The 12,595-nt window shown below is 37.5% G+C and overlaps 1 protein-coding gene across 2 annotated transcripts in view; it reads left to right on the forward strand.

Moving 5' to 3' along the window:
* The window catches only part of KCNK10 (potassium two pore domain channel subfamily K member 10), a 52,721-nt gene that overhangs the window by 19,013 nt on the left and 21,113 nt on the right, over positions 1-12,595 (forward strand). Inside the window, exons 2-4 of one of the 2 annotated variants that reach the window (XM_054400381.1) lie at positions 1,476-1,804; positions 9,596-9,713; positions 12,180-12,340. In XM_054400381.1, the coding sequence (XP_054256356.1) occupies positions 1,476-1,804; positions 9,596-9,713; positions 12,180-12,340 (608 nt within the window). Of the gene's footprint in view, positions 1-1,473; positions 1,805-9,595; positions 9,714-12,179; positions 12,341-12,595 lie in introns of both variants that reach the window. The other variant, XM_054400382.1, reaches the window with a different exon arrangement.

Here is a 12,595-nt window from a genome sequence, read left to right on the forward strand (position 1 = left end):
GCCACAGAGGCTTTTCCTCTGTTCTTGGGTCTTTTCTGATCTGTTTAGTATTTGGAGACTCCTAGTCAGAAATTAGAAGAAATATTAACTGTAGGGGTAAAACAACTATAAAGTTTCAGTGGTTTATTGGTTAGCAAGTAAGTGGAAAGCTTTATCATCATTGCAGCACTTTAGAGACATAACCCTTCTAGAAAACCATGACTGTAGTGAACAGTTGAGTTCCGAAATTATTCAGTACCATAAAATGGTTTCTATTGGGAAAGAGTTGAAGCCCACTTCAGATCCAAGGTGTAATCACTTTGTATGTTCAAATTATATAGAATCAGTTTGCAGTACCACTCTGATCTCATGCTGTAAATCCTTAAATTTCTGAGCAAAACAGCAAAAACACTTTGGGAATAGCTTCAGAGAATGCAGCTAAAGTGACTGTATTGTAACGGTAATTTGATTTAGGTCTGATATGAAATATATCAATCCAGTTTCAAAGAAATTACAGGCCAGTGACAGCTGCACCATAGTAAGATTACAGCAGGGATTTGGTTTAAAATGAAACCAGCATCTTTAAATCCTGCATGTGCTACTATTATACCAGTGGATGCTGAGGAACCCAGCCTCATCCTGCCGTTATTAACACCAGTAAGAGAGAGTGGTGAAGTATGATGCTGAGATACCTGAATTATTTGAAGGTGAGCCAGTTTTGATTTGGATGCCTTGGTAGCTTGACACAGTGATTGGGCTAGTAAGTTTGGCTGGAAGGCAGGGTTTACAAGCTCTGATGGTCACGTGGACTATATGGTGTCTCAGTCCCAAGCTAGGAGGTCCATCACTGTACTTGGCATGTGAGTGACTTTGACTATCTAGTATGCTTTGACTGAAGAACAATTTATGATAAAATTTGTGAAGCTTCTAGGCTTAAGGAGGTTTTCAGAAGTAATGTTTTTGTGAATTCATGTAAATAATATGGACTTGCTTATGTTGGTGTGCGAAACAGCATTGTGGTTTGCAAAGCGTTTTCTGTTCCTGTCAATACCAGGCCAGGTAGCGACACTGATCATTAATAGTTCAATTTCCTAGCACTTTTAATACTAATGCTATTACTATTGTGATTTAAGGACATAAATCACTGACAGTGTCCCCAAACAAACACAACCTTGTATCATTTATACCCTAACTAGTCAAAATTTTCATGTTCTTTTTGAATAAATGATTTCTGCATCTTTCTGAAGTTTTTGCATATGCAGCTAGCCTGTCCAGTTCTAGAGGTAATGGGTGAAACAAACCTTTGAGATGGCTTGTGCATGGCTGAACAAAACGCACACAGAGCCTTTCAAAGGAGAAGATTTGCATCTGTGTGAATAACATGGTTTCTGTAACAATGTTGAAATGGTATTTAGGAAAATTTTATATGAAGATCGAGTTCAAATCCTTAGGGATTTGATTTGGAATAAGTTTTTTTTTTTTACTTTGTGTTTCAGTGGCTGTTCCCTCACCAGTGCCAGCTTGTGAACCTGAGCCTAAAACTAACGGGCACTACCCAACTCCACGACTCTCTGTTTCATCCCGAGCCACTGTTGTTGCGACCATGGAAGCACCTTCTCAAGGCCTGCAAACAGTCATGAAGTGGAAGACAGTGGTGGCCGTCTTTGTTGTGGTGGTAGTTTACCTGGTGACAGGAGGACTTGTCTTCCGTGCCCTGGAGCAGCCCTTTGAAAGCAGGCAGAAGAACACAATTGCACTGGAGAAGGCTGACTTTCTTCGGGAGCATGTTTGTGTAACCCAGCTAGAGCTGGAGACACTGATTCAGGTAGGTCACATGAAGAAGACTATTTCCTGAAAGTCAGGACAAACAAATTGGTGGTTAGTTGATCAGCTGAGCTGGTGGGGGAAAAATTTTTTTACCAGAGCCCTCTCAATGGGCAGGAGGAAGAGCAGGCTCCTACCCAGTGATTTTAAAGTCTGGGAAACAGAAAGTGTGTCTCCAGAATGTTGTAAATAGAAATTATATGTATTCACTTAGATTAATAAAATGTATGCAAAGAAAATCAGAACTTAATGTCTGGAAGAAATTTTTGTGAGAGGTGATATATTTGCAAGGCATTTGCCCATCATCTCCGTAAATTTTCACATGATATTAAGTTCTTAATTCTTCTTCCAAAATTATACACAGCAACCAAGGAGGCCATGAGAAAATGATAGGCGGGAATTTTGAAATAAACATACAGCCAAGAATTCTTAACTTATTAGTTTATTAATTTACAGTTTTACTGTTGTAAATTTTAGGTAAGTGAATGATGATGAGGTATACAATGAAAAGCAGAAAATAACTAGCATGTAAGCTTTACAGAATTTTTAGTTTGGTCTAATATACAAAGCTTTAGAATCAGTTTTGAAGAAAATAAATATCAAGTATTTAGGAATAAGTGGAAAATGGTATAACATGCAAGAAAGGCCTACCAAGGACAGAGTTATTTTTCATTGGCTGAGACTCTAGAAAAGGAAAGTATTATGGATCTTATCAGACTTCAGTGGATTATATTCTAGGATCTTTTGTATCAACCTGTCAGCATGGAGTAAACAGTGAATCATAGGATTGATTTTAAGTTACCTAAGGAATATCACAAAGCTGAATTTCAGCCTCATATTTCAGATTTGAATTTGTGTGTGAGCCTTCCAAGAGTACCATGTGTTTCCCTCTGGTGTGCTGCATGAGAGCTCATTTCAGACCAAAAGAACACAGAACTATCCTCTGAATTCCTGTGTTCATCAAGACAACTGTATTATAGAACACTTTCTGTAACTGGATCAAATTTATAAGCTTAGTATTTCTTTTAAGAAGCTATTCTAGTAGTTCATTACTGTGATGTAGAAATCGTTCTTCTGCTTTTCAGCCGAAACTTGTTCAGTGTCTTTGATGGACATCTCATTGCTTAATTGATTTCTCTCACTTGCCCACTTGTATAGGCAGCAATTCTGTTCTGCTTCTCCTAAACAAAAAAAAAATTCTTTCTGTTTCTTTGCAGATACATGTGGGCTCTCCTTGCTTGTGCTCTGTGTTCAAGAATACAGGTCAGTTCTGAGTCAGAAGCTGTGTATCTGTACCTTTGGTTGGCCTGGTACTGTAGCTAAGAAGCCAAACCTGCTTCAGCAGGAAGTGGTATTGTGCTGATGTGACTATACAGCTTTTGGATCAGGGCTGGCTTGGATCATATACTTCACCTCTCTTCAAAAGACAGGTGAACATGCTTGGTTGTCAAGGTGACTTCTGTTCAGGGATATTGGTTCATATTTGTTTCTCATGGCAGTTTTGCAAGAGATCCGTATTTTGCTCAGTCCCTTAGGTCTAATGTGTACTGACCGTTACAGGATTCAAAAAAAATACTAAAAGCAAGAAGTTTCTATTCACCTGATGGGAATGTCACTATTAAAACATATGCAAAATGTTTTATTTTTAAGCAGACAGCAGAACAGGTAATAGGTGCAACAAGCAAAACACCTCAACAGGATGATAGAACCTTGCATAACAGCTATGGTACAAAGATTTCTAAATAGCCCCTATTCTCTAGCCTAAGCTATGTACCAGTTTTAATTCTTTATTTTACACAATATTTTCCTTCTTTCACCTCAAAAGTCATGACACTAAAAAAAACCCTCAAAACAAACAGGCATACTGTGTCATTAGAAGGCAGATATTCTGAACAAAATTTGCAGTCTCCTTAGATTTCAAGATATCTTCAGGCATTGCACTGGATAACTGGAAATCATTTTGCAAAGGTAAATTAAATGGCTTTAGCATCTTAGCATGTGAATGTCTTAGGGCCAAATGATGTGAAATATTGAAACAGATTTGTCAATAAAGACATTTGTTTTCTTCTGCATGTCAGGGGATGAAACTGGCCCCAGGGAGCTGGGTATCCTGATAGAGAAAACTTTGATTATAACTGACTTGCACAGAATAACAGTGAACTACTGCTTGAATATAATGTCAGGGGGTTAATGTTGTGCTTTCATGTTTTATGTCAGCGATCTCAAAAATTGTATCTCCCTGGCTGGCACGATATATTTTTGCGTTGTACCAAATTTGCCTTTACAGCTGTGATTTCAAAATGATGTGGCAACAGCCTCTATGAGTGCTGGCTGCTGTGCTGTGTGCAGTCAGGGAGTTATTTATAATTAGTGTTATTTGGCTATCTGAAGTCAATTAATATTATTTGACTATCTGAATGCTTTTGGATATACACAGATCATACTCTCCAGAATGACTGTGTTGATTCAACTCTGTGCTTTTGAGAACATGGAAAAAATACAGAAAGAGAGACCTTAGAGTGGGCTTTTACCTTCTAGTGGGGGGATGGCTCCAGAACAATATTTTAGGGAGAAGAGCAGAGGAGTATCATGGTCTTTACAAGGCTAATGATGGAAAAATGTGACTCTACCTAAATGTCAATCATTCAAAGGGTTCTCCTTTGGAAAACTGGTAAGGAAGATGCATGGTGCTGTATGAGAAAGCTGTTAGAATTTAGTGTGAATTAGACACTCTTTCCAACTTCATCTCCAATAACCTGTTGCAAATATTAGCACTTGTAGCACAAATGTGAATTGCTGAGTCCAGACTGTGAAGTTCATTTACAGACTTGTGTCTTTCTGGCTACTGTAAAAATTTTGCATAGTGTATTGGTGGGCTGCTTTCTTCTTTTTCCTTCAAGGCTTAATTTAAAAGTGTGAGTTCCCAGCTGCGCACTAAGTCGTATTATCAATGTCCACTAATGACTACAGCAACTCATTAGAGTTAGCCTGTAAGCTGAAAAGGAATCAAAGCTGGAAATAAGCTAGTCAGGCTTTACTGGCTAATTATGTTGGTAAGAATTCATACTTTGGATAGGAACTTTTGCTTACTGTTCTGAACTACTTTTGCCCTGCAAGTAGGCAAGAAAGGGAACATCCTGTAATGATGTTTCAGTTTTCATCTGCATGACAGTTTCAGTAGTGTCATAAGCCAGTTTATTTCCTCAGGGTATTGCCTTGTAAAATGAAAAGAACTTGAAAGGCTTTCACGAGCTAGAAGAAAGATCTAGATGGAGCATGCACACACAAACACACACACACACACACTATTTTGTATTAACTATATGGAAGACCTGACTGTTGCTGAAGACAGGAAAATGCTATTTGAACTGTGAAGAAAAACAATGGTAAACATCTATTGAACCTTTTGCCTGTGCCTGTGAAGGTTATCTTCTGTATGTTGCAATTTCTCTTCTATCTCTGATCATTATTTTACCTTATCCCCCCTAAAAGAATGTGAAAAAAAATAATTCAAATCTCCTGAGTCTTCTCTAAGTTGGTGCAGGAATCCTAGTTTGTAACTCTAGTCCAGAGATGCTTCAGTTGTGTAGGAGACAGGCTGAGGCTAAGGTGCTACAGAAGCCTGTAGCTTTGTTGCTTAGAGAACTTAGCTAAGAAGTTTTTAGGGTGCTAAGCCTTTTGACCTTAGATCTCTGTGCACATCTCTTATTGAATGCTGTGCTATAGATCTGCCCTCAGAGGCAGTGCATGCACAACAATCAAATCACTGTAAGTGTAGATAAGATCACTGTCTGGCTGATTGTCACCAAAAGACCTTTACGGGAAAGGCAGAATATTTAAGGGATGGGCTTTCAAAGGTGACTACTATTGGTTATACTTGAATAAAAATTGCTGGCCTTCGTCTTTCGAAATTGCTATTGTGGAAAAGAGAATAAATGAGAATTTATAATAAGGATCCCTTAATCACTGTATGAAGGGTGGTGAGAATAATTAGAGAGGTAGAAAGTATAGAGAAATTAGTCTTCAAAGGGTGCTTTCTAAGAGAAGCATCTCAGAAATGATAATAGAGTAACGTCAGAGTGTGAAAGACAATCAGAACAACTTTTTGTGTGCTTGAAAGGAATCTGCTTGGAAAAGAATTGCAGAAGGAGATAATCATTATTGGATTAGCATGATCTTTGGAGAGGAATTAATGAAACTAGAAAAAAAGATTACAAGAGTTTTATCAAATTCTTACCTCTGGTTACACATAGGGTACATCCTTTGAGTGGTTCAGCATTCAGGAAGGGTAGCATGCTTGTCCTTGGAAAATATTTGTATTCTTCATGCTTCCAATCTTGCTGGAGAAATTGAAGTAACATGAACAAGTGAACCAGATAAAAACATTTCTTCCCAGAGAAATCAGAAACAGTCTGTTTGGTTCTTGTCTCCTCATCAGCTCTACTGGATCCCAGCTATCTTGTTGCCTAAGGGCATAACTCTAGATTCTTTTTGGATATAATTTAATCAAGGCACCAAATAGATTAGTACATGTACTCAATCACACATCAAGGAGGATCAGATATGTATCTACTTAAAAAAAAAAATGAGTACTTGGATTTACCTTAGTAGTTTTGTCATTCCCCTCCTATCTGCCTGCTGGCTTTAGGACATTACTTGAAGAGCAAGAAAGACAATTTCAGCCCTTTGAGATATTCCAAGTTATTGCCTTCCCTGAGTGCATGGCATTTCAGAAGATACATTGCCATGTATTAATAATTATTTATTAAAGAATGGTTTATGAATTCATAAAAAAATATCGGAAAAAAGGTTGTTGACTGTGCATGTAACTCCTCTGGAGAAAGAAGAAGGGATCAGGGAAGGAGTAAGTGTGAAACAGTTATGGATACTTTGATGACCTGTTAATTTTGATGATACTTCAACTATAAAAATACCTAAATCTACTAGTTTAAAATGTCTAAAATGTGAAAGGTTTTTATCAGAGCTATTAGAACTCTGGAAATTGGTTCTTTTCCTACTCCAGGATAACCTGGGGGTGTAGGTCTTCAGGTTATGATGCAAAGCCTGATTGAAATTTCACAAATGGGTCTCCATGAACTGGAATTCTTAGCAGTGATAGTGTCCTTGTTTGAGTTTTGTGTCAGTCTTCATCTAGCATGACACTTCTGTATGGGTGGACTTGTGGTTTTCCAGCATCCTTTACTCATTGCATGATCCAAAATTGTGTATGTAAGTTCTGCTAACTGCAGGGCTGCTCTCGTCTCTGCTCCCTTTCTGTCCTCCATATCTGTATGCAAAATACTGTGTATTAAGAGGCAGTATTGGGATAGTTGGATATTTATAAATGTATGATGTCAGTCAAGCTTTAAAGAAAAAAATATTATGTTCTGGATGAGAAGGGATCTTGAGAAGCTCAAAGCTATCTATCGCAATGGGACACTCATTCACTTCAAGGGTTAGTGCTTGGCTCTAATAGACTTGCTAAACTGTGTAAACTCAAATGTGATTAAGGTGTTTTAATTAGTTCGCTGATATTCACACACTCAAGGGGAATGCAAGAAGCATTTCTTGGCAGAAGTAATATGCAGGGTAGCTGACAGTGTGTCATGGCCTATTTAAAGAGGCAACCTGTTTGTTACGCTGATTTATGCTCTTCTGGGTAAACAAACAAATGATCTCTGCTTTCACACCACCTGCAATATACCAGCAACTGGTAGAGAAACCTTTTCAAAGAGCCTGATCCTAAACACTTCTTTTCTGTGTATCCCTGTTTCTTGAGCTAAAGACAGGAGCTGAGGAATCCTGGCTTTCTGCTCACATGAAACACAACCAGTCCAGTCTAGAGCTTGCTCATCCTGTAATTTCACTGGCATGTGACAGCTCTACTATTAAAAATGGCTGTCCTATGCTATCTCTTTAGATATACCTGGTCTCTGTTCCTGCCCATGCACCTCTTCTCCTCCTTCTTTCCCTTTTTGTGGGGCAATGTGATGAGTAATTAAAAACTTGGGAGCAGATTAGCTGCAATTAGCCCAAGGGAAAAAAAAATTGATAGAGGAACATTTGTGACAACATAGGCAAAAAATGAGTGGAGAAGTGTGCAAAATAGACGGGAAAGAAAAGAAAAATGTTCTAAATGAGCTATCAGAGGTAAGAGGTGAATGAGGAGAAAAATGTTTCATGAAAGCTACACATAGCAGAAGTGTTAAATGGATGTAATTAAAAATCAGTGCTAAAAGCACAGGAGAATATGACACTATAGAGAAGGTAAGGCAAGAAATAATAGACATGAACAGATGACAAGTGGAGCAATGGTAAAATAGCATGGCTAAACTTGCTTTGCACATGGATGGTATAGAAAAAAGTGAAACAAAAAATTCACAGTGACAATTCATAGACAATTCATAAGTCAGAGAAAAAAGATAATTGATTAAAAAAATTAAATAAGTGAAAAGAAACTTTTTTCTTTGGGGTAGGAATTCAGGGTTGAATAAAGTAAAAAAAGAGTATGTAAGAGGCATCACTTTTCCTCCACTTTTGATCTCAGCAGTAAGTTCACTGAAATAATCAAGGCTAAAAGCCAGTGACAATATTTAGGAGGAAAGGGGAGAAAATCTGGCAGTAGTGTGAGTATCATGACAACAACATGAAGTGAGGTTGGAAAAGAACAAGAGAAAGGCAAAGAGCTGGAAATGATAAGAGGCAGAAAGGGAGAAGCTTGGTTCCTTTGCATTGGTTTTATGAAATTAATCTCATTTGAAACATTTGGGATGGAGAGGTGTACTTTGAAAGGCAGTCATTTTAGCTGCTGTTCCAGAGTGAGGTCTCGGTTTCTCTGCAAAAGGCAATTGATTGTGTAAGATCTACAAGCAACTAGAGAGTATGTACCAAAAGGCATCTAAAAAATGAACTTAGAGCAATTCACATGAATGTAACAGATTCAGATGAGAGATGTATTTCTGTGCTTTGAAGGGTATTGTATTTAGTTCTAGCTTCCTCTGGACTGTGAAGCTGCAAGGAAAGACATATGTGTATGTCCCCATCATAAAATATGGTGCATTTTTAGAAATTCCAAAGCAAATATTCAGCAAACTCATATGTCTGCCTGGTTTGAGTCAGTGTTGTGTGAGACATAGGACACTGACCTGGAAGCTGTATGGCTTCTGGATTTAGTTCATTCATGTATTTAGCTGTGAGTCTATGTACCATGCTATATTTGTAGAGATGCAGTCATGTCCAATATAGCAAGTGGGAAGTCCTAGCTGATCACAAAGTTGTTTCATGATGTTTCCTCAGCTGTCCTATTTGTTAATTTCAAATGGGAAACATATATATTCTATTTTTTCTTTAGTTAGCATAAAATATAAACAAGAACCAATTACCAATTGTCTGAGAATTAAAATCCTTGAGTGATGAATTTCAGCTGACTGCACAAACATTATTTGTATTTAGCACCCTTTTTGCTGCTTCTAACATCAGCTATTCCCACTGGGGAATTTTTCCTTTGGTACTTATTGCTACCAGAGTGATATTTATGGATCTCTTTTTGATGTCAGTCATCTTCTCAATTGCTTTGTATCTTTGGTAATTTGTCTATGCATTATGTCTTTCTTGCACCGTAGTAACTATTTAGTTCAGTCATATATTCAGCTCTGTGTATAGAGAATGCTACTATACTTTGAGCAGGTATTAAAACGTTTAAGCTATTCCCATTGTCCTAGAAAATTACCTTTGGAGGTATAGCCTTAGCGTACCCATGCATAAGGGTGATTTGTTGTCTCTTTCTTTGCAGCATGCTATCGATGCTGATAATGCAGGAGTCAGTCCCATAGGGAATTCCTCTAACAACAGCAGCCATTGGGACCTTGGAAGTGCCTTTTTTTTTGCTGGAACAGTCATCACAACAATAGGTATGGTCATTGCTCATCTTTTAAAACACATAGACACACGGAGATGTGGATGATGAAATAACTAAAGTGGCTGAACTGTATTTCTCTCAGTCTCAGAAGGCATGCCTGTGGTATGTGTCAAGTGTATTGAACCTCTGAGTACTTTGCAGAAGCTATTTACACAGGGTAGAATAGCAATGCTGAACTGAAGACAAGTAGCACTGATCTAGCTAAGGCTTTATTACTCTGTTGTGATGTAGGTGCATATAGTCTTAATTTTTCACTAAAAAGATCAAGAACCCGTTGAAATAACTATTTTAAGGTTGTTGGAAATTTGGATTTTAATGTTATAGCTGAATTTACCCATAATGGTAACTTTCTTCCTAAGTGCACTAAAGCACTTAATTCCTCAGTGAATAAATTTTGGCTTATGCTTTGAAGTTTAATATAAGTAATTCTCTTTGCAACTGGAAATGTATTCACATAAGTATCACATCCTATTTAAAATCCTTCCTCACTGTCAGACTAAAATTGGACGGAATTCCATGAATTGCATGTTGTGTAAGAAAACAAACCATTTTTTTCCATTCTAGAATTTGTGGCCTTGAAATAGGGACACATTTCTCTGTATGAGATAAAGGGCATAAAGAATTGACCCATTTACCACTCATTTTAGTAAGTTCATAATTCAGGCCCTTACTGTCTATCTCCCCTATACATTGTGTCCAATATATTTTCTCTTGATCTCTGAATGGTGGCAATAGTTATTCTAAGGTTTTTGTCCTCTCCTCTCCTGAAGATTGTTCAAGCAGCTGAGGTTTCAGAAGAGGGTCTGAAGATAAAATATGATAAACTAATGATAAAGTTAATCTGCTGATAATTATACAGTGCTTTTATAACTTTAAGCTTGATTTCAGTGCTGGCATGGTTAGAGCTCACAAGACCTGGTTATTTGTAAATCACTGGCAAATTGTTGTTTTTTATTTGCATTGGCCTTGAGTATTCTTCTGACTTAAATATTGGATAAAGTGATGCACACACTGGTGGATGTATAGGCAAACAATCTGACAATCACATAACCCTTCTTTAAAGTGTGACAATCTGACTGAATTTTCCAAGTTTTTAATGCAGGTAATACAACAACAACAAAACCCTATTGTGGCAGTTACAAGACTTGAGGTGGTGATCATCTCACACAGTGGAGTCTGTGTCTTTGGCTCTGCTTTTGATTTGTTGTCAGAATAAGGGTGACTGTATGGAGCATATTCCTGATGTGTTCCTTTGTATGCGGGACTACATTTCCATTTATTTTTAGTGGTAGCACAAAACCAGTGAGCAGAGAGAAAGAAAACATTTCTGAATTAAATGTAAGAAAACCTTCCATTAATATTTGTTTACTCAATAGACCAAAGTGAAAAGCTTTTAAATTATTCATTTAAGTAAATGCCACTATGTAGGCATAGTTTATATAGGCATATTCATTGACATCTGCTATTTAAATAGCATATTGAAAAGAGCTTGGAGTTTTGCCCATATTTGCTTTAAAGTCTCCATGAATGAGATTTTTGTAGGCTGCATAAAGTCTACATGTTGTGTCCAGGCAAGGAAATGATTTAAGTTTATCCACCTGTTAGGACTCCTCTTAGGCAGACACTCAGCATACTGCCTAGTCAATCTCAGTCCACTGGCCTATGGAGCCTGGATTTCATGGACTTTTAGGGGAAATCTGGGATCACACATGCAGTTATGAAAAGGACTGTAGGTTAATACTAAAATAACTATGTATAGTCAACATACAAATCTCTATAATATTTTAATAATGATACCTCATCTTAAATTGAAGGGTACAAATATTAATCACCACAATTTTTTCTTTTTTTTTCTTTTTTTTTTTTTTTTGCTTTAACATTAACATTTTAACAGAAATACCCTGAAGTCATAATATTCTGTGCAGATTCTTATGGCTAAATTCACATGGATTGTGCATGAAGGGAAGAAGTGCCTGAACAAACTATGGTGACTGTACATAGTTTATTGCATAAACCAGGTGCAGAGGAGTCTTCCTACCAATCTCAGATATTCCCAATGTTTTATTTGGAGTTGCAAGTCACACATGCCCAAACACACTTGGGCCAAAACAAGCGTTTTCACTCAGAATATGCAGCTGTCTTGATCAGAAACGGTCATCTTTTCAACAGCCCCAGGTTACCCTAAGAAAGGATGGAAAGAAGACATGTATGCACCTTTATTACAGCATTAATAATGACTTTTAAATATAAATGGAGTAGTAACTTCAAAGGGAAGTTTTACAAACTTCCTTGTTAAAAGTTATTAAAACTCCCTCATGAAATACAACTGTTAGGTTCTTTACTGTCAAACTGAGAGATGCACTGAATAGAGTTCAAGGGCAGATTCGCATAGTGTGGGTACAGTTTGGAGGATGCAATGCAACATGAGTGAAAGTCTGACAATTGTTTTTTTCCTCAGGGTATGGGAACATGGCCCCAAGCACTGTTGGAGGCAAAATTTTCTGCATCTTGTATGCCATCTTTGGTATTCCACTGTTTGGTTTCTTGCTGGCTGGGATTGGAGACCAACTTGGAACCATCTTCGGGAAGAGTATCGCAAGGGTGGAGAAAGTTTTCAGAGTGAGTTCACTGTCAGTTTTTTGTTTGTGTTGTATAACTTGCTTTTAATTCTGTTGCTGTTACCTGAAGTCCTTTTTACATATTTGGCATCATGAAATATTTACAGTCTAGATGAGATGATGCTTAATGTTCCTAGGGGCCTCTGCAGTGTGTGGAGAGAAATAGGCTTCTTTAGATTGTGATACAGACATTATAGATCAGGCTCTGTATTTCCTTCTTAAGGCTGTCTCAGGGGAATGTATTTCCTAATCTAGG

Source organism: Indicator indicator, chromosome 4 (genome assembly GCF_027791375.1).
Source record: "Indicator indicator isolate 239-I01 chromosome 4, UM_Iind_1.1, whole genome shotgun sequence".
Lineage (NCBI taxonomy): Eukaryota > Metazoa > Chordata > Aves > Piciformes > Indicatoridae > Indicator > Indicator indicator.